General features: G+C 48.0%; 1 protein-coding gene across 2 annotated transcripts in view; it reads left to right on the forward strand.

Annotated features, from left to right (window-relative positions):
- Positions 1–21,323, forward strand: part of Drp2 (dystrophin related protein 2) — an 82,942-nt gene that overhangs the window by 21,676 nt on the left and 39,943 nt on the right. The window contains exons 1-15 of one of the 2 annotated variants that reach the window (XM_075957370.1): positions 419–499; positions 1,494–1,657; positions 3,594–3,750; positions 4,579–4,699; positions 6,902–7,170; positions 7,550–7,696; positions 8,150–8,228; positions 10,326–10,386; positions 10,687–10,748; positions 12,624–12,698; positions 13,879–14,080; positions 14,292–14,377; positions 15,303–15,460; positions 15,780–15,946; positions 17,776–17,887. In XM_075957370.1, coding sequence (XP_075813485.1) covers positions 1,611–1,657; positions 3,594–3,750; positions 4,579–4,699; positions 6,902–7,170; positions 7,550–7,696; positions 8,150–8,228; positions 10,326–10,386; positions 10,687–10,748; positions 12,624–12,698; positions 13,879–14,080; positions 14,292–14,377; positions 15,303–15,460; positions 15,780–15,946; positions 17,776–17,887 — 1,743 coding nt within the window. In that variant the 5' untranslated portion in view covers positions 419–499; positions 1,494–1,610. Of the gene's footprint in view, positions 1–418; positions 500–1,493; positions 1,658–3,593; positions 3,751–4,578; positions 4,700–6,901; positions 7,171–7,549; positions 7,697–8,149; positions 8,229–10,325; positions 10,387–10,686; positions 10,749–12,623; positions 12,699–13,878; positions 14,081–14,291; positions 14,378–15,302; positions 15,461–15,779; positions 15,947–17,775; positions 17,888–21,323 lie in introns of those variants that run through there. The other variant, XM_075957369.1, reaches the window with a different exon arrangement.

The following is a 21,323-nucleotide window of genomic DNA, read 5'->3' on the forward strand; positions in this document are numbered from 1 at the left end:
ACTCTCCATCAGTGCTTGGAGAAATTGCCTTCAATAAGGCTTATTGCTAAAGTTGTCTTATCTTTTCGTCCACTTCAGGGCAGAGCTGGGCTCGGAGGCAGTGAGTGCTTTGTGTCTTCCACAGAAAGGGAAAGTTAGTCAACAGGGGCTGCCCTCTCCACGCCTCTCCTCAGCACCATGGAATGCCCAGTCCCACTCTGCCCATCTCATGCCAGCCTGGGAGCGAGCCGGAATTCCCCACAACAAAGCTCTGATTCACTGGGTAGGCTCTGACATGGCCGCCCCCTCCAGATTCCTGGGGGGTCAGTAAACAAACAGGGTAGCAGCCCCCCAGCCCGCCTCCTGACCTGGCTCAGCTCTGCCTGTCTCCCTGAGTGGGCTTGCTCAGAGCTCCTTGGGATTCTGCCTGTCTGCAGTCACTAGTCACAGGGTCCAGACTCCCGCTGAGGGAAAGTCATGGAGCTCCGCGGTCCTGCCATGGACACTTCCGGCAGCACAGGTAGGGTCAGCACTCAGGCTGCAGGGTGACTGAGTTCCCAGCTTGTCCCCCGGAACTTGGCAGCTCCTTCGCTTTCCTTTCATGCTGTGGTGTGAACTGGGACTTTACTGGGGTGATTAGTATCCTAAATCTCCTGAAGAGTCTTGTAAGAAGTATGATTTTAAGGCAGAGAGGAGAATCGGGGGAGAATCGGGGGAGAATCAGGGGAGAATCGGGGAGTCCCAGCCTCTAGGAGGGCCAGCTAGGTAGGCAAACACAGGTAGACCCCCAGACAAGCATGCTAGTCTCTCTGGGTAGGATGGATCAGGTAAAGATCCCCCTCCTCCAACAATCCCCCTCCCTCCACCCTCTGCTGCCCCCTGGCTGGGTGTTTGGGGCTCTATGCTCATAATGGGTGATTTGATCCAGATCCCCTCGACCTGTCAGTAGTACTCTCACTGGGTCTTGCCAGTGCCCAGGACAGCAGCAGTAGAAACGGAGACTGAGAACCCAATCTCCAGACTGGGCCTCTCGACTGCCGAGCCTGGTCAGAGTCCTTTCTAGTGCAAAATCCAGAATGTTCCTTTCTATCTTTCTCAGTCCATATTCACCTTCCTGACCAGTGCCCTTTTGGAAGATTTCCGGGCTTCTTGACTGTGGTTTGTAGTGTGGGTTAAAACTGATGTTTGGAGAAATCTCACCAGCTTCATAGTGGATGAGGAGCCCATTTGCACAGTCATCCCGGCAAAATTTCTAGCTGCACCAGGGGTGGAAGGGGTAGTGAAGGAAGCAGTACTCGGCACTTCTGTGCCTGTGTTAAGAGATCTCCCAGTGAGTGGGACCCTAGAGTCCTTCTGCAGTTCACCCCTTGAATAAACACCCACACTAAGTGGGACAGGATTTCTGGACCCTGGGACCAGACTTTCTCTCATCTTGGTCCCTCGTGTCCCACGCTTAGCACAGAACAGGGCATGGAAAAGACCAGGGACCACAGACTTCTTGTGTTTCTGTCCAGGTTAGAGCTGCGGTCACCATCCCTGTACCTCCTTGGGATGGTGCTGGGGATCCCTGCCTAAGTCCAAAGCTCTTGAACGGGTCTGTTGGAGCCATTGGCCACCTGGAATCATCAGCCATGAATCTGTGTTGGAATGAAATAAAAAAGAAGTCCCACAACCTCCGGTAAGGATTAACAGTTACTTTAGGGATCGACTGGGACAGTATTGGGCTCCTTTGGTCACTGCAGTTCGCGTGCCCTCCCCCCCCCCCCCCAGTCAACCTCGCTAGCTATTTCTTTCCATCTTTCTCTGGAACCAGAGAAAGAATCCTAGGTTAGAAGTAAGGACATTTCTATCTTGACCTGTTTTATGTGTCATCTTGGGTTAAGTTGCTCAAGTTCTCTGAATTTTAGCTTCCACTCGGTTTGGTTTTGTCTGGAGATTGCAGCTGAGGCAGGCTTGGCACTTTCGGTAATCTCTGTAGAGTGCAGGCTGGCCTTGAACCTCGGAATCACCTTTCCTTTATCTTTCCAGTGCTTGGCTTATAGGCCAGCACTACTACACCTGGCTTTGTTCTTTTGTTTCTTAAGAAAATGAAATAAGTGGCGGGATAAATAATACCTGTCCTCCATACCTCGCAAGGTTGTCATGAACATCCAAATAACATGGAAAAATGCTTTCTAAACTTAAAAGGGTTGATATGTAAAAAAAAATGAAGCAATTGTCCCTGCCTCTCCTTCCTCACGACTGTCCAGCCATGGAGGGTTTCATCTGTGTACTCCCACCCCTTTCTTGTATTTTGTTTTATTTTTTATTTAGATACAGGGTCTCACGTATCCCAGACTGTCCTTAAAGTCACTATGTAGCTGAGGACCTAGAGCCTGTGTTCCTCCTGTTTTCACCATCTGAGTATTCAGATTACAGGCATAAACTACCGTGTTCAATTCATGTGGTCACGGAAATCCAACTGGTGTCCGCTAAGCAAGCAGTCTACCGACTGAGCTGCCTCTCCAGCCCACTTGTGTCTTTTTGTGTCCTCTTCTCCATCCATGGCTTAGTAGCTCCGGCAGGTGCAAGACAGTAAGAACCTAAAGGCAATTTCTATATGATGTTCTCTTTCTGCCCTTCTATGTATGTCTCATTCTTTCCAAACCTCCATTTCCTACCACCAAAGCCCAAAAGTGTGGCTTCCAGGGGTCTGTGATGAGCTGAGGCAGTGTTGAAAAGCTGGAAGGAAGAAGGCTGGAGTGCCAGGTAGACCTGTTTCCGATCACAGAGCTGTGCGCTAGGTAGACCTGTTTCCGATCACGGAACTGCATCAGTCACTTAAGTCTGAGTTATGAACAGTCATTTTTGGAAATAACAATGCCCACCCAATAAGATTGTTGAAAGAACTAGTTGACACCATAATTTAGAAAAAGTTTATTTTCAGGTACAGGGAAGCAGTGAACAAAGATAGTTGTTAGTGCCAACTAAGAGCTTAGAATGGGATTAGCAACTGTTGCAGGCCTTGACCAGCCTCTAACTTCCTATCATTAGACCTTTGGGAGTTGGGGGCAAACAGATATGTGATTATATAATGCCTTTTTTTCTTCTGTATTTCCAACCTGTAGCCAGTGTTTTTTGTCATCTTTTGAGCCTCTTTGGGCTGGTGAGATTCGCTTGCATCCTTGCTCATGTTTGTGCCCGTATTCAACCATCCATCCTGCCCTTCCCACCAGCTGTATTCTGTCCTGGGCAGAGCATCCTATGTGGCTGAGCGGATTCAGATTTGTCAGGACAAGGGGGCAGCCAGATTGCTATCACCCCTAATGTCCTTGCTGAGTTTCTTACCTTTCCTGGCATGGTGCTGGACTTGCAGTTGAAGTGACCAAGACCCACAAAGTGATGGTTTAAACGTTTTTAATTAATATAGGACTGCTCCCAACCACTGTTTCAAATACTCACACTTGTGGTGGGACCTCAGGAATGTTCATAAGTAGATACAAGGAGAAGGGGCTCCTGGGCCTCCTTCCATTGCAACTAGAGAAGTTCCTTTGAATCCATGTAGTGTATTAAAGGAAGAATAGATTTTGTTACTTAAAAGGTGATTGAATCGCTGGTCTTACTGCTCCACGCAGCGCTCGCCTAGAGGCCTTCTCAGACCACAGTGGGAAGCTTCAGCTCCCGCTCCAGGAGATTATTGACTGGCTCAGTCAAAAGGATGAGGAGCTGTCGACTCAGCTGCCCCTACAAGGGGATGTGACCCTGGTACAACAGGAGAAGGAGACACACGCGGTAAGTCGGACTCCTGGAGGTGTGCTGTGGAGCCTCTCGGCAGGAAGTACCCTTCCCAGTACCCTGACAGATAGGCCCTCAGTTCTCCTCAGACACCTAAAGCAGTAGGTGATGGTCTGCGTCCTAGTCTAGGGCCCGCACTCCATCCGCAGAGTGCGCCACGTCTTGTCATCCAATTTAAACCTGCCTTGATTTATAAGGAGAACATGGACAAATAAGCGTAATATGATGTTTAAAATGCAAACTACATAACTCGAGGTCTCTGTTCCCTAAAATGTGCATAGCTGTGTGTGTATACAGAGCTGGCATGGCGGGGGAGTACAGCAAGACGATAAAACTGTACATCTCCTTAATTTTGTAATGTTCTATAAGTTATAAATTATAGTTTTAAATTTTAATTTATAGTTTTCTGAACTTTTAAATATCCCTGTGACATCACCTCTATAATCAGAAAATGATCAATATCCCTTGGTTCTGTTTGTTTTTGAGACAAGATTTTACTACTTAGACTTGGCTAGCCTCTTACTATGTAGCTCAGACTGGACTCAAACTGATTACAAAAGCCAGGCTGGTCTCACAATGAGTCTTCTAGAAAGCTGAGATCCACTCTGCGTTTCTTCTACTCTATGGCATAGCCAGACTCCTTGAACACTAGTAGACTTCCTAGCCTAGGGGGAGGATTAATACTCTCTCCTCCACCCCGGGTAACCCTAAAATACTTAGTAATGCCACAGGACCAAGTTATCTTGAGAAGAAAGGTTATTGGCACAAGATAAAATAGAAGTGATTGAAAGGCTTTCTTTTCTGGTTGGCTGCAAACCTTTCCAGGCCTTTATGGAAGAGGTCAAGTCTAAGGGCCCCTATATCTACTCCGTGCTGGAATCGGCTCAGGCTTTCCTGTCCCAGCACCCGTTTGAGGAATTAGAGGAGGGAGATTCTGAGAGTAAAGGTAGGTGGCCTTGCTGTCTTCCCTCGCTTCTTCTTGAGCGGTAAGTACTACTAAGCAAACACTTTGTGCCTTTCGCTGGCTCCTTTCTTGCCGATACTTAGAAAGGTAGTTTTTCCTGTAAGCTCAAAGTCAAAAGGGGATAAGAATCACAGCTGTAAGAAAACGGAAAGAACCTGAAGCAGGTCTTGCCAACGTGTGCCCTAAAGCTGTATGCGCTCTTCAGAGTATCATTTGTGGCCTTGCAATGAGATATTAGGAAGGAAGGAAGGAAGGAAGGAAGGAAGGAAGGAAGGAAGGAAGGAAGGAAGGAAGGAAGGAAGGAAGGAAAACCTCAAGTGAATTGAAGCAACTTAAGGGAATGAGAGGACTATATCCTTGTATCCTTTTGGAACATTGTTTGTCCCCTGAGTGACAACCCAGGTATGTACTTATACCCATGTGGATTTGCACCTTCGTCCTCACATTTGCAGAAGATGCTAATGAATGTAGCACAAATTGAAAACATTAGGGAAAAGATCTGATTTATTCTGACATAGAGGGACATTGGCAATGCTGGTATCAGCCAGCAACTACAAAGCAGTCTTAAAGCTGAAGAAGTTAGGTAATGATGACCTTTGAGATAAAAATTGATTGTGGCTTGTCAATACTGACTTGGTGACTTCTGGGTCTGACTTCATAGGGAGGGCCATTTTCCATCCTGATTCCAACAAACTGCCAGTGTGACATCCATGGAAATTAAGTTTGAGTGGCAGTCTAGCAAACACCTCCAGGAAGAATCCTTAGCCCAGCCACACGAAGTGAATAGACCAGAAAGAAGCCTTCATTAGTGGAGTCCTTTGTAGATTCTGTTCACAGGCTCAGTTGATTTCTGGTCTCTCGGTTAGAACATAACTTGCTGCTCAATGGGCCTCAAATAGGGCAAGCTCCAGAGAGAATAAGGCAAGTTCACATAACTTGCGACGATAGATTCTGAGTCTTCTTCCAGCAGGAAGTCTGAGGGCCCAGGAGGAAACCTAAAACTGAGGAGTCCGAGTAGAAAAGCTTGGCACGTTATACCAGATTCCTGGGCTGGGGCTGCCTTTCTTTGGATTTTGGTGAGCAGCAGACACCAGTGCCTCAATCATCCCCTAGGGTGTGTGAATAGGACTGGATGATTTACCTCATCACACCTCTTAAAATGTGTTCTTCATTATTTACTTTACCATTTAAAAGCGAGAAAACCTTAATGCAAAAGTGGGAGGAGACTAAAATGGCTTCATGTGGCAGTAGATTCATGATAAAACTGCATAGAACTCTGTGTGTGTGTGTGTGTGTGTGTGTGTGCGCGCGCGCGCGCGCATGCACGTGCACTTGCACAAAAATGAATACCTGTAAAAGTAAAACCAGGGAACTCTGAACAAAATTGACAGATTATATCAGTGCCCAAACCCTGGCTGTGACATAATGCTGTCACTTTACGGACATTACCATGTCGTCAAGGGTGGTGCAGGAAACAGTCATGGTTTTTCTTTTTCTTTTTTTTCTTTTCTTTTTTTTTTTTTTTTTTGGATTTTTCGAGACAGGGTTTCTCCATAGCTTTTTTTGGTTTCTGTCCTGGAACTAGCTCTTGTAGACCAGGCTGGCCTCGACCTCACAGAGATCCTCCTGCCTCTGCCTCCCGAGTGCTGGGATTAAAGGCATGCACCACCACCACCCAGTGCCGTGGTTTTTCTTATGACCAAAAGCTAATTTATAATAATCTCAAGATGAATGGTTTAATTTTTTTAAAAAAATCACTGAATGTGGGTCAGTGAGATGACTCTGTTGTTAAAGGTGCTTGCCCCAGAGTCTGACAACCTGAGTTAGAGCTCTGGGATCCACTTTGTAGAAAGAGAAAGGCAACTTCAGCACACTGACTTCTGACCTCCACACAGGCGTGTAGAAGACACACACACACACACAAACAGGCAAAATAAATATATATGCATAAGTACATAAGTAAATGTAGTAAGAATTTAAATTTCTGAATATACAAAAGGAGCTCAGCCATGGAAATATATATATGTAAATATGAATATTCATATACAAACAGGCACACACTGGTGTCCCTAACCCCACATTACAGGCAAGCGTGCACATGTATAAAAGGTGACTTTGCTTTAGTCTTTCTCTGGGTTGCCTCTGTCAAGATAGCTTGACTTGGCTTCCTGATTGTACTCACAGATAACTCCCCCAGACAGCGAATTCAGAATCTTAGCCGCTTTGTGTGGAAGCAGGCAACAGTGGCTAGTGAGTTGTGGGAGAAGCTGACAGCCCGCTGTGTGGACCAGCATCGCCACATTGAGCATACTCTGGAACATCTGTTGGAGATTCAAGGCACAATGGAGGAACTGAGCAGTACTCTGACCCAAGCAGAGGGAGTCCGAGCCACTTGGGAGCCCATTGGGGATCTCTTCATTGATTCCCTCCCAGACCATATCCAAGCCATCAAGGTATGTAATGTAGGTCTGCTTCCCGGACTACAATCCTTGCTGCACGACCCGAAGTCCTTTCACAGTGCCGATTCACCTTCTGCTGAGACTTGTTGGTCTGGACCGCAGCTGACCCTCTTTTAGTTCTGGGCTAGATTGGGGGCTAGTTTGCTTGTCGCCACCTCTGTGCTTCTGTTTTCTCTTTCCCTGCTTTTCTGAAATGAATAGAATCAAAGGGTAAGGCTAGTGAGCATTCATATCTTAGTCTCTTGCACAAACAGCCAAGTAGCTGGGTGGTGGGGTTGAGACTCGAGCTCTCCATGGGAAAGGCTGGTCAATGAGTAATGTGTCCTCTCTCCTACTCTCTGTCTGCTGTGGTACTTGGGTTCTGGCTTTCTAGCTTTTCAAAGAAGAATTCTCTCCTGTGAAAGATGGAGTGAAGTTAGTGAATGACTTGGCCCACCAGCTTGCCATTTCTGATGTGCACCTGTCAATGGAGAACTCGAGGGCTCTGGAACAGATCAACATGCGGTGGAAGCAGCTCCAGGTAGAGGAGCCTCCTGAAATGAGCTTTGGGGAGGCATCTTGGTATGGCCAGGATTTGGGGGGAAGTGTACACAGGCCCAAAGGATACCATGGGTTTGGAAGTGAAACCTACACAGAAAAAGAATAGTAGAGAAAAAAAAGAATAGTAGAGAATTAGGAGTCAGGAAATAAACTGCTCAACCTCTAAGTTGCAGGAAGTGGTTGAAAAAGAAGAATGAGAGGCGCTTGTCTAGATTTCAGTACACTGGTTAGACTGGAGAGAGTTACCACAGCTCAGAACTAGCGAGGCTGTTCTCCCATCCTTAGCAATGCGAGAGGAGGATGGGAGTTGGGTGGCTGTGATGGAACTGGACCAGGAGAAAGGGCGGCCTGTGAGGGAGCTCATAAAGATTCTTGGAGGCACCTGCAGTTTCCACACTGAATGGCTGGAAGTAACCCATTGTTCTTTCCGCAGGCGTCAGTTGCTGAGAGGCTTAAGCAGCTCCAGGATGCCCACCGGGACTTTGGGCCTGGGTCACAGCACTTCCTCTCGAGTACGTGAGACAAACTAGACTTCATGTAGCAGAACCTCAGCCATTTGACAAGAGAATCTGCTGTTGTCCACTAGGGGGTCTGGTGGAAGCCCAGTATATCTCGGCATCCAAGAAGCAATAAGGAAAAGGCTGTGTCGTGTGGTGGTAGGAAGAGCAGCCTCCCCAGTCGGAGAGAGCTGAGTCTTACTCTTAAGAGCTGTGCAAATCTGAAAAAAAAAAAAGGTGTAATCTTTTTTAACCTCACCTTTCCCATCTGAAAAGGGGGAGATTTCCTTGTTCTTTTAATATATTTTTATTAATTTTTTAATATTAAATAAGGTTTTAAATATTAAATAAGGTTATTTGTGCAACAGTTTTGCTGTGAACCTGGTACTTTTCTGGGCACAGGGGCCATGCTGGTGGGAAAAAACACACAGACAGGAACCTTAGATTTGGACAGCTTGCATTCTAGTGGAGGAAACAGGTCATAGGTGAATCAATAAACAAGTGTAAGAGAAATCTGTGGCAAGTGCTATGGAAAATATGGCTAAAGCTAGAAAGGCATGCCCAGGGAGGAATAGACTTAAAGGAAAGAGCCGCTGAAGAGGTCCCAAGTGGAGGGTGACAGTCTTACCGTCCTAAAGGCAAGGAGAGAATAAAGCATGTGTCTAGTAGGAAGAGCTCCCATTGAGAAGGTGGCAGCTTTACAGAGTTCTAAGGGCAGTGAAAGAATAACCACATGGATAGCTGAAGGAGCACATGAGGCAGAAATGCAAGGCTTTGAAAGCAGGAGATCTGGAGGTGTGCTAAGGAGAAGCCAGGAGACCTCTGGAGAAAAACGCATTACAAAGACCAGAGAAATGGCTCAGGAGGCCTTGCAGGTAAAAGTTAAGACCTTGAGATTTTATTCCAGATGGAACAGAGAATTCTTGATAGGGTTTGAAGTGTGGGGGTGACATGATCTGACTTCCATCTCAGCGTGATGTTCAGAATACATTGTCGGGGACCAGAGTGGGAACAGAGAGAGCTCTCAAAATGTGCTGTACGATAGTCCGTGTGAAGGGTGACACTGGCCTAGACCACGGAGGTAGGAATGGAGGTGACAAAAATAGACAGACAAAAAGGAAAGTTAGGTGTCCATACAAGGCAGGAACATAGTATTTGGCATGTAGAAAGAGCTCAATAAACAGGGTTAGAACTATTGCCTTATAGCTGGTTCCACATAGTTGTATCTGCAGAGGATTCCTATATTCAGAAAAATTGCACTGAGGGAGCAGGTAAGCCAGGTGAGCTGAGCCTTCCCGTTAAGATCTCAGTGACATAGACAGAGGGTTGAAAGAGAGCTTTATAAAAGAGAGATAGATGGGCAGTACCGCCTCCTCTCCCCCAACCCCAGATCTGAGAGGGGAAAGGCTTTAAGTCTCGTGACACAATTGTATTTCATAGCCACAAGGGCAGTCCAGTAACCTGCAGCTGGACAGGTAAAAAAGACAGTTTGCTTAAGGTGAATATTAAGGTTCTATTCCAGCCCTGTGTCTACTTCAAAAGGGCATCAGTGACAACCTCTTCCCCTTCTCTTGTCCCAACATCAAGGAGCAGTGTGTTTCTTGTGAACAGTGTCTCTCCCTGGGAGCTGTTAACAGTTGGAAGTGAATGTTACTTCCTTTTATGTTTAACTACCTTTGAGGAAGGATAGAACATAAGAATGGCCAAGGCAGTGGCGCACACCTTTAATCCCAGCACTCAGGAGGCAGAGACAGGTGGGTTTCTGTGAGTTCGAGAGCAGCCTGGTCTACAGAGTGAGTTCCAGGACAGTCAGGGCTGTTGGTGGGGGGGGGTGGCAGGATGGACTGGAGAGTACTGCCTTTTGTGGAGGAAAAAGGTTCAATTCCTAGCCCTCACATGGCAAGGCCTAGCCACCTCTAAGTCCAGTTCCAAGGGATCTAATGCCCTCTTCTGGCCTCTGTGGCACTAAGCACACAAGTGGTGCAAACTCATTCATACATGCAGGCAAAGCTCTCACATAAAATGAATTCATCTAATTAAGAAATTTAAGAGTGGTCAGGATGCTTGGAGAATACTAGTGGCCAGCTTTGTTTTTCTCTTGTCTTTTACCAGCTTCTGTCCAGGTTCCCTGGGAAAGAGCAATTTCTCCCAATAAAGTCCCCTACTACATCAAGTGAGTGATCATCAGAACCAGGAGCCGGTCAGTCACCTGCCTGTCCCCTCCATCACCTGCCTTTTGCTTTCCTAACTCTGTGCCTTGAATTTCCCCTGCTTAGTCTAATGTTTCCTCCAACTTGTCAGAAGTGCTTAAGGTTCTGCCCGGTTGATGATGAACTCTGGTGTATTAGGGTCTTCAGAGTTCATCGTTGCTCTGTGCAGCTTCTTGCAACCCACCCTTCACTGACTAATGGGTGTGTGCCTGCAAAGAGTGTTGGGAATGTGATGTTGGTGCTATTGATGCTTTTGTTTGCAGCCACCAGGCTCAGACCACGTGCTGGGACCATCCCAAGATGACTGAGTTATACCAAACTCTAGGTGAGAATGCAAGCTTCCTATATGGGGTGGGAATGTGTACAGTTATCTTTGTCCTATACACCATCAATGTATAAGTGCATGAAGAACATGTACTGATGCACAAAATGGAACAATACTCTTTAGTCTTAAAACAACACCATTGGATGATATGGATAAGGCCAAAGAATGTTATGCTAACTGAAATAAGGGCTTGAAAAGAAGATCAAACCCTGAATGATCCCACTTATATAAGGAATTTAAGATAGTCAGATTCATGGACTCAGAGAGGAGAATGGTGGCTGTCAGAGGCTAGGAGAGGAGGAAACAAAGAGGTAATTGGTCATAAGCCACAGTTTCAATTATGCCACAAGAATAGGTCCTAGGGATGTGCTATATGACATAGTGAATATAGTTAATAGTACTATTTTCATGTATCAAAGTGGAAGAGAATAATGTTACGTTAAGATGTTCTTACCAGCAACACACCACTACTCGTAGTAAGGTTGATAAATAAGAAGGTGGAAGGAAACTTTGGTAAGAATGGATAGGTTTATGGCACAGATTGTTGTGATAGCTTACGCTGTATACTTACCACCAAACTTATCAAGCTATATATATTAAATACATGCCTGCTTTCTAGTTGCCACTTTCCATGTTGCTTCTTGCATGCCCACTGTACTTCAGTAAGGTCATTTTTAAAAGGGTAGAACAGCTCCTCTGCATCTTCCTCTACAGCACAGTCTCCATGTTCGCCTGGACCAGTTTAGCATCATTAGGGAGCTAGTCTTGAAGACATGAATTCCAATCTGATTAGAAAAGCAGTCTCTGGTGATGTGGGAGTGTCATCTATCTGTTGCTTTCATTGGTTAATTAATAAAGAAACTGCTTGGCCTTTGATAGGCCAGCCCTTAGGTGGGTGGAGTAGGCAGAACAGAATGCTGGGAGAAAGAAGCAGAGTCAAGCAGTCACCATGATTCTCCCACCTGACACAGACGCAGGTTAAGATCTTTCCTGGTAAGCCACACGTTGTGGTAGTACACAGATTATTAAAAAATGGGTTAATCAAGATGTGAGAATTAGCCAGTAAGAGGCTAGAGCTAATGGGCCGAGCAGTGTTTAAAAGAATACAATTTCTGTGTAATTATTTCGGGTAAAGCTAGCCGTGCGGAGCTGGGTGGGAAAGCAGCCCACGGCAGCTCCTACAACACTCTGGTCTGCAATCATGAGACTCGTTCCTGCCTTGTCTTTGCTTACGAGGAGAAATAGAGCGTATGTCACAAGTTTATCCATGTGGCTACAGTTAGAATGCTTTCACTGCTATAGGGGATGCCTTTGGACATAGCCTTTCTACCCACTATATTGCTGGCGGGCACATGGGTCCCTAGTTTAGAGTGAATATGTACAATGCTTCAGAAGATTTCCTGTACATGGCTTCTGGCACATGTGTGCAGAGCTTTTTCCAGAGCATGCTTTGCATGCTTTTAGTATGTAGGTAATAACATTATTTTAGCATGTTACATTAATCTTCAAAAACTGAAATAGATGAGGAACTATCAGCGGGCAAGGGTCAGATTTGATATTAATTTTATGTTTTTATTTTATTAAATCTAGGAAAGAATTGCTTTCTGAAATGTGTATATGTTGGATCATGATATAAAATCCATTTATTACTGTGAGCCTTAGTAAAGAAGTGTTCGCATATCACTTCTGTAGAATATAGCTGCTCTGACGGCAAGACAAATGTGCTCCACTTTACTGGATAACACGAAGCTGTGCTCCTGGTGGCCACACGAGAGCACAATTTTACTAACAACCCTCACTCCTGTATCTCACGGTTGACATTTGGCCTTCGTTACACTTCTCTGATCTAAGTGAGTCTCTTTCTGCTCTTTGCAGCTGATCTGAACAACATTAAGTTTTCAGCTTATCGGACGGCCATGAAGCTCCGCAGAGTCCAGAAGGCCCTGCGCCGTATGTCCTCAGTTGTTCTTCCTCGTGCCTTTCACCCTTGTACTCCTCTTCCTCGCCTGGCTGCCTCTTGCTATTTGCATCCCACCCTGGCTGGCCCGAGTCATTGGTTGCTTTGATGGGAACTCTCCAAAATACTGGGACATATTGGCTGTGAAAACGTGATCTTTCCATTGACTCCAAGGCCCAGCCTTGTGTTCAAAGTAACCCCACAGCAATCCAGTTCCTAGTCCCTTTTCCTTAGCCAGCTTAGGTAATCAAGAAACTGCTTTGCAGCAGACAGGGTCTGCTTCATGGTTTGCCATCTGGGGGTTATTAGATATAGCAACAGAAGGGTTAAAAGCAAGTGTCCGTAGTTGGTTGTCAGCGTGCTGCGGATGTCCTGTCCCTTCTGGCCTTGCCCAAGAGTCAAACTGCCTGTCCCAGGTGTCTAGTTAGACATCACAGGTAATCAAAATATTTTCCTGGTGAATATTTTCATATTCACTCAGCTGTGCATGACCCTTTCCAAGCAAGACTAAGCTTCCTAGAACAGGGCTCATGGACAAACCTGTTTTCAGATGAAACTGATGTTGGGCTGAGGGTTGAGCTCGGGGATAGAGGGCCCATTATGAGCGAGACCAGGGCCTCAGTCCTTTGTACCTCTGAAATTAGTTTAAAAGATAAGAAAAAAAACCTTTTGGGCTGGAGTGATGGCTCAGTGGTTAAGAGCATTGCCTGCTCTTCCAAAGGTCCTGAGTTCAATTCCCAGCAACCACACCACCTGTAAAGAGGTCTGGTGCCCTCTTCTGGCCTTCAGGCTTACATACAGACAGAATATTGTATACATAATAAATAAATAAATATTTTAAAAAAAAGAAAAAAACCTTTTGCAAACAGAGAAACTTAAACGGGGATGTGATCCCCTGGGAGTTAGTACAACACAGGCGGTGCGCTTATTCACATTTCGCCATTTCCTCAAAACTGGTGTGAAAGACCTGATGTACACAGACATGTGCTACAGTGGGGTGACCCCTCCTGCCTTGCTCTTCCATGGGATGGGGGGGGTCATGGTAAAGAATAAGTTTATGGCATATCTGCGAATGATTGGTCTGGAGCTGGTACCAGATTGGGTGACACCTTGCCTCATCAGTTCCCTGCTTCTTCTTGGGGCTGCATTTTCCTTTTCTTCCTTCCTTTCCAGTGGATCTGGTAACTTTGACTACAGCTCTGGAGGTCTTCAATGAGCATGATTTGCAGGCCAGTGAACATGTGATGGACGTGGTGGAGGTCATTCACTGCCTGACCGCCTTGTATGAGCGACTGGAGGAGGAAAGAGGCATCCTAGTCAATGTGCCACTGTGTGTGGACATGAGCCTGAACTGGCTTCTCAATGTTTTTGATAGGTAAAGGCTTTTGGCCCTGGAAACCATCTCCCAAATCAATCCAATGGGGCATGTCCACTGGCTGTGGTGGGAAGGGCTTGCTCCCATGGTGTACTTGGATGGGTTCAGCTTAGGGCATGGTTGGCTGCCGGGTCAAATCAGTGAGGGAAAAGACTGCCAACATATCCACCCTTCGTATATCCATGTCCTCTGTCTCTTCCTTTAAACCTAGTGGTCGCAGTGGGAAGATGAGAGCATTGTCCTTTAAGACTGGCATCGCGTGCCTGTGTGGCACCGAAGTGAAAGAAAAACTTCAGTGTGAGTGTAACTCCAGCATCTGCAGTGATGCTGGGGGGGGGGGTTGCAGGAGAGGAAGGAGGGAGACCAGAAAATACACAGAATTTTTGTCTTTGGACTCCGCAGAGGAGTACTCGCACCACCTGGTGATGTTTTCAGTCCCCCTGTGTATTTTCTAGGCCTTAGGTGAGGTTCAAAGCAATGGATGATACAGCCAGAGGTGGGTTGCTAAGGTTGTTGGCTTGGGCTAGAGGAGGTTTTAGAAGAGCTGTCCTATCTTGAGGGTGGGGAAAGCTGCCTAGTGCGTGTTCCCACACCCAGGAGGCATCCGCTTTCCCAGTACTGTAACATCTGTGCCCGGTACTGACTGTGTTACTTAGCGCTCTTTCTTTCTTTCTTTCTTTCTTTCTTTCTTTCTTTCTTTCTTCCTTCCTTCCTTTGTTTCTTTCCTTTCTTTCCCTCTCTTTCTCTCTGTCCCTCCCTCCCCCCCCCACACACACAGACCTCCTTTCCTCTCCCTTTTCTTTCTTTCTTTCTTTCTTTCTTTCTTTCTTTCTCTTTCCTCCCCCTCTCTTTATCTCCCCCCACCTCCCCATCAATATCTATCTGTCAGTTTCTTTCTCTTTTCTGTTCTCCTCCTGTGCTCTACCTCTTCATCACTCTCTCCACTGCTCTCTCCCTCTCTGTCGCTTTCCCCCTCCCTTCCTCTCCCATTGACGCTGCCCTATTTGTGTCTGTCTAGTTCCCCTACCCCAAACTCAGGAATGCTCTTTTTAAAACCCTTGAAGTTGAGATTGGAGGTGAATTTCTGGATTTTCTGGTTTCAAAAATCATTAGTTCAGCAATGTGCTTTTTCCCTGTCTTCCTTTTCCGGTTCTTCCTCCTCACATCATTCTCTGGCCATTCCTAAATTGGGGCTGGCTATTGTTGATGATGGGCCCAGCAGACCTTTTCAGCCAAGTGGCCAATTCAGGCAGCCAGTGTGACCAACGCCATCTTGGTGCCCTGCTTCATGAAGCCATTCAAGTGCCCCGTCAGCTGGGCGAAGTGGCAGCGTTTGGGGGCAGCAACGTGGAGCCCAGTGTCCGTAGTTGCTTCCGTTTTGTAAGTATGGAGCTGTAGACTCGAGAAGGAAGGAATGCGAGATGAAAGGGATGGTGAGAATGGAAGGGGGGAGGCCAGCATCTCATGGTGCCAAGTGCTCCGAGGTAAAGGAGCTTTGTTGAGGTGGGACAAGAGAACGAACGGCTCTCTGGAGTATGGTGCTAGGGTCCTGCAAGGAAGATTGTCTGTTAAGATAAGGCAGAAGGTAGACAAGCTTCTGGAGGGGTGCTGGTTCCCCTGCTTCACTAAGAGCTGCCTGGCATGCAAGCAGCGCGGTACTTGAACCCAGTCATATCCACTGGATTTCTTATTCCTCTAGAGCACTGGCAAGCCAGTCATTGAAGCTTCCGAGTTCCTAGAATGGGTCAACTTGGAGCCGCAGTCTATGGTGTGGCTGGCCGTTCTGCATCGGGTCACCATCGCTGAGCAAGTAAAGCATCAGACCAAGTGCTCTATCTGTAGGCAGTGCCCCATCAAGGGGTTCAGGTATGGGACTGAACACCTGCTGGGGTGAGAAAAATGCCATGGGGTGCAACAATGGCTACAAAATGGCATTGGTTAATGATTATATTTTACAGTCTGTCTATGCTGTGTTATTGGTGTATTATTGTAAGATTCTTATTGAAAAAATTTTAACTTCTGAGAAATTAAAAAGGAAATATTTTTGCTCTAGATGTAATACAAAGTACTACAGGTTTTTAGAAATATATAGTAAACATTATTTAAAAAAATCTATGTACCAAATGTTGAGTCAGCAGATATTTCACCATCAACTGCAAAGAAAGAAGGGGAAAAAAGAACCCTAATTTAGAGCATTTGTAATATAAATATTTCCATCACAAATGAACAACAGGGTACACGCAAAAGATCCCAGTGAAGAATTGGAAAGAGACAGATTCACGTGTGCAGTTTATAGCATTTCTACCATGCAGATGAAGTTAACAAAATCTAAAAGAGTTCCCTAATCTAAAACTCTGAGGGACTGGAGAGATGGCTCAGAAGTTAAGAGCAATGGCTGTTCCCCCAGCGGTCCCAAGTTCAATTCCCCAGCACCCACATGTTGGCTCATAACCATCTATCCTAGGATCCAATGCCCTCTTCTGGTGCGCAGACAAAAAACGCATACACATAAAATACGTAATAAATAAATCTTTAAGAATCTGAGATTTGTTGGCAATGCCCCATCACGAATTTCTGGGTTAGCAGACACTCTGCCAGCAAAACCTGAGCAAACATGGCAAGCATTTCCCATAGAAGAAACCCAACCAGTGCCATAGATGTAAATGGTCTCATAGGTGCAAACGACCAGCAGCTATACAGCTGCGGATGGCTACAAATGCAGCCCGACACAAGATCATAAACCCCCAAACTTCATGAGGTTTGTTGTAAGTACACATTCCTCTCAGCTACGAACAGCATCAATGGCAATAGGTTACAGTGTCGAGCACCCACAGCGCGCCTTAATGCACAGCCAAGCTTAGGGGATGAAACGCGATTGAAATTCATTTGAAGCCTCGCTGATTATAGCCTACTCCTTCCTCTGCAAAGCTAACTGAGCTCATAAAATGCCTACAGTTTGTCAGTATGCTGTTGAGGACAGAACCCAGGGTCTTGGACATGCTAGGCAAGCACTGAGTGCCGGTCTCAATCCAGTCAGCCTTTTAGCTTTTTAGACTACTAGCATGCAACTGTCCCTGCAAACACTGTGCTTCTTTTAACTTGAGCGAACTAGACCCAGAGGGAAAACATGACTGCCCAAAAATAACCTGACTGTTTAGCTGTAAACACCGAGCTTGTAAACACTGGGTTGTCAGAGTCTGGGCATTCTTTGGTGCTGCTAGGACCGGGGGAGTTTAGCTTGCCTTTAGCCAAAGATGGGAAGGACTGTTCTTTGTTCTGTCATAATATAAGTAGAGCTATTATAGAAAACCTTTGAAAACAACCTTCAGCCAACTTAGGCACAGCTAATGAATAAAGTACCTTCATATTGGAGGTCTGACTTCTCCAGGGTAGGGAGGGTACATGGGGCCATCCTTGTTTAGAAACCTACCACATGACAAGTTTATTCCTCCTGGCCCCCTTTTGACCCTGGCTGAAGCAATGCCCTTTGCCACTCTTCCTGGGATCTGGGACTTGGCATTACATTGGGGATTGGTGGTCTGTGGAATAAGGCTATTTCACAGGTTGACGATTTCACAAGACTAGGTATAGCCGGTTGCGTCCCACTCCCTTATGTATGCGTATCTGAATGGGGAAATGGTGAGGTCACTGTGGTCCACTGGATTGTCTTTGTGACCACGACTTCTCTTCCTCAGGTACCGGAGTCTGAAACAGTTTAACGTGGATATCTGTCAGACCTGCTTCTTGACAGGCAGGGCCAGCAAAGGCAATAAGCTCCACTATCCCATCATGGAGTATTACACGCCGGTATGCAGCCTCTGTGCCAGTGGGAGGGGTGGGCATCTCTCAGACGATAGGTGGGAGGGTTGGGCACCTTGGTTCTCTAAACCAGGTGGGAGGGGTGGGCACCTCTCAGACACTATGTAGAAGGTGTAGGCATCTCTCAGTCACAAGGACTAAGTCCTCTACACCAGGTGGGAGGGGTGGGCACCTGTCACACACTAGATGGAGGGGTTGGTATCTCTCAGACACGAAGCCTTGGACCTCTACACCAGGTGGGAGGGGTGGGCATCTCTCAGACGCTAGGTGGGAGGGCTGGGCATCTCTCAGACGCTAGGTGGTAGGGGTGGGCATTTCACAGAAAATAGGTTGGAGGGGTGGGCATCACTCACACACGAAGCCTTGGTCCTCTCCACCAGGTGAGAGGGGTGGGCATCTCTCAGACGCTAGGTGGGTGGGTTGGCATCTCAAAGACGCGAGGTGGGAAGTCTGGGCATCTCGTAGACACTAGGTGTAAGGGGTGGGAACCTCTCAGAAACTGGGTGGGAGGGGTGGGCATTTCTCAGACATGAGGCCTTGGTCCTCTATACCAGGTAAGAGGGGTGGGCATCTCTCAGACATGAGGCCTTGGTCCTCTACACCCAGTGGGAGGGATGAGCACTTCTCAGACACTGGGGGGAGGGGAGGGCATCTTTCAGACACTAGGTTGGAGGGGTGGGCATCTCTCAGATACTAGGTGGGAGGGGTGGGCATCTGTTAGACACGAGGCCTTGGTCCTCTAAACCAGGTGGGAGGGGTTAGCATTTCTCAGACACAAGGTGGGAGGGGTAGGCACCTCTCAGACACAAGGTGGAGGGATGGGCATCTCTCAGACACAAGGTGGAAGGGGTGGGCATCTCTCAGACACTAGGTGGAAGGAGTGAGCATCTCTCAGACAGGAGCCCTTGGTACTCTACACTAGTTGCGAGGGGTTAGCATTTCTCAGACAGTAGGTGGGAGGGGTGGGCATCTCTCAGACCCTAGGTAGTAGGAGTGCGCATCTCTCAGACACTAGGTGGGATGGGTGGGTATCTCTCAGACACTAGGTTGGAGGGGTGGGCATCTCTCAGACACTAGGTGGGAGTGGTAGGCAACTCTCACACACTAGGTGCGAGGGTGGGCATCTCTCAGACACTAGGTTGGAGGAGTGGGCATCTCTCAGACACTAGGTGGGAGGGGTGGGCATCTCTCAGAAACTAGGTGGGAGGGGTGGGTACCTCTCAGACACAAGGTGGGAGGGGTGGGCATCTCTCAGACACTACGTGCAATGGGTGGGCATCTCTCAGACACTAGGATTGAGGGGTGGGCATCTCTCAGACACTAGGTTGGAGGGGTGGGCATCTCTCAGACACTAGGTGGTAGGGGTGGGCATCTCTCAGACACGAAACCTTGGTCCTCTAAACCAGCTGGGAGGGGTGGGCACCTCTCAGACACAGGTGGGAGGGGTGAGCAACTCTCAGACACAAGGCCTTGATTCTCCACACTAGGTGGGAGGGGTGGGCAGCTCTCAGACACTAGGTGGGAGGGGTCGCCATCTCTCAGACACTAGGTGGGAGGGGTGTGCATCTCTCAGACACTAGGTGGGAGGGTTGGGCATCTCTCAGACACTAGGTGGGAGGGGTGGGAATCTCTCACACACGAGCCCTTGGTCTTCTACATCAGTTGGGAGGGGTGGACACCACTCAGACACTAGGTGGTAGGGGTGGGCATCTCTCAGACACTACGTGCAATGGGTGGGCATCTCTCAGACACTAGGATTGAGGGGTGGGCATCTCTCAGACACTAGGTGGGAGTGGTGGGCATCTCTCAGACACTAGGTGGGAGGGGTGGGCACCTTTCAGACACTTAGAGGGAGGGGTGGGCACCTCTTTCAACTAGGTGGTAGGGGTGGGCATCTCTCAGACTCTAGGTGGTGGGGTGGGCATCTCTCAGACACGTGTCCTTGGTCCTCTACACCAGGTGGGTGGGGTGGGCATCTCACAGGCACTAGATGGGAGGGGTGGGGCATCTCTAATACATGAGGCATTGATCCTCTACACAAGTTGGGAGGGGTTGGAAATTCTCAGACACTAGATAGGAGGGGTGGGAATCTCTCAGACGTAGGTGGTAGGGGTGGACATCTCTTAGACACGAAGCCTTGGTCCTCTACACCAGGTGGGAGGGGTTAGTATTTCTCAGACACTAGGTGGGAAATGTGGGCATCTCTCAGACACTAGGTGGGCGGGGTGGGCATCTCTCACATACTAGGAAGGAGTGGTGGGCACCTCTCAGACACTAGGTGGAGGGGTGGGCATCTCACAGATGCTAGGTGGGAGGGGTGGGCATCTCTCAGATACTAGGTGGGAGGGGTGGCATCTCTCAGACACAAGGTGGGAGGGGTGGGCATCTCTCAGACACTAGGTGGGAGGGGTGGCATCTCTCAGACACAAGGTGGGAAGGGTGGGTATCTCTTAGACACTAGGTACGAGCGGTGGGCACCTCTCAGACAATAGTGGGGAGGATTGAGCCTCTCTCAGACATGAAGCCTTGGCCCTTTACAACAGGTGGGAGGGGTGTCCACCTCTCACACTCGGTGGGAGGGGCCGGCACCACTCAGACACTAGGTGGGAGGGGTGGGCAACTCTCAGACACTAGGTGGGAGGGGTGTGCATATCTCAGACACTAGCTGGCCGGGGTGGGCATCTATCAGACACAAGGTGGGAGGGGTGGGCACCTCTCAGACACTAGGTATGAGAGGTGGGCATTTATCAGAGACTAGGTTGTAGGGGTGGGCATCTCTAGACACAAAATATTGGTCCTCTAAACCAGCTGGGAAGGGTGGGCACCTCTCAGACACTAGGTGGGAGGCGTGGGCATCTCTCAGACACGAGGCCAAGGACCTATACACGAGATGGGAGGGGTGTCCACCTCTTATACACTAGCTTGAAGGAGTGGGCACTTCTCAGACACAGGTCGGAGGGGTGGGCATCTCTCAGACACAAGGCCTTGGTTCTCCACACTAGGTGGGAGGGGTGGGCAGCTCAAAGACACTAGGTGGGAGGGGTGGGCGTCTCTCAGACACTAGGTGGGAGGGGTGGGCATCTCTCAGACACGAGCCCTTGGTCTTCTACATCAGTTGGGAGGGGTGGGCACGATTCAGACACTAGGTGGTAGGGGTGGGCATCTCTCAGACACTAGGTGCGATGGGTGAGCATCTCTCAGACACTAGGTTGGAGGGGTGGGCATCTCTCAGACACTAGGTGGGAGTGGTAGGCAACTCTCACACACTAGGTGAAAGGGGTGGGCATCTCTCAGACACTAGGTGCGATGGGTGGGCTTCTCTCAGATACTAGGTGCGAGGGTGGGCATCTATCAGACACTAGGTTGGATGGGTGGGCATCTCTTAGACACTAGGTGGGAGGGGTGGGCATCTCTCAGACACTAG

The sequence above is a fragment of the Microtus pennsylvanicus genome, chromosome X, assembly GCF_037038515.1.
Source record: "Microtus pennsylvanicus isolate mMicPen1 chromosome X, mMicPen1.hap1, whole genome shotgun sequence".
Classification (NCBI taxonomy): domain Eukaryota; kingdom Metazoa; phylum Chordata; class Mammalia; order Rodentia; family Cricetidae; genus Microtus; species Microtus pennsylvanicus.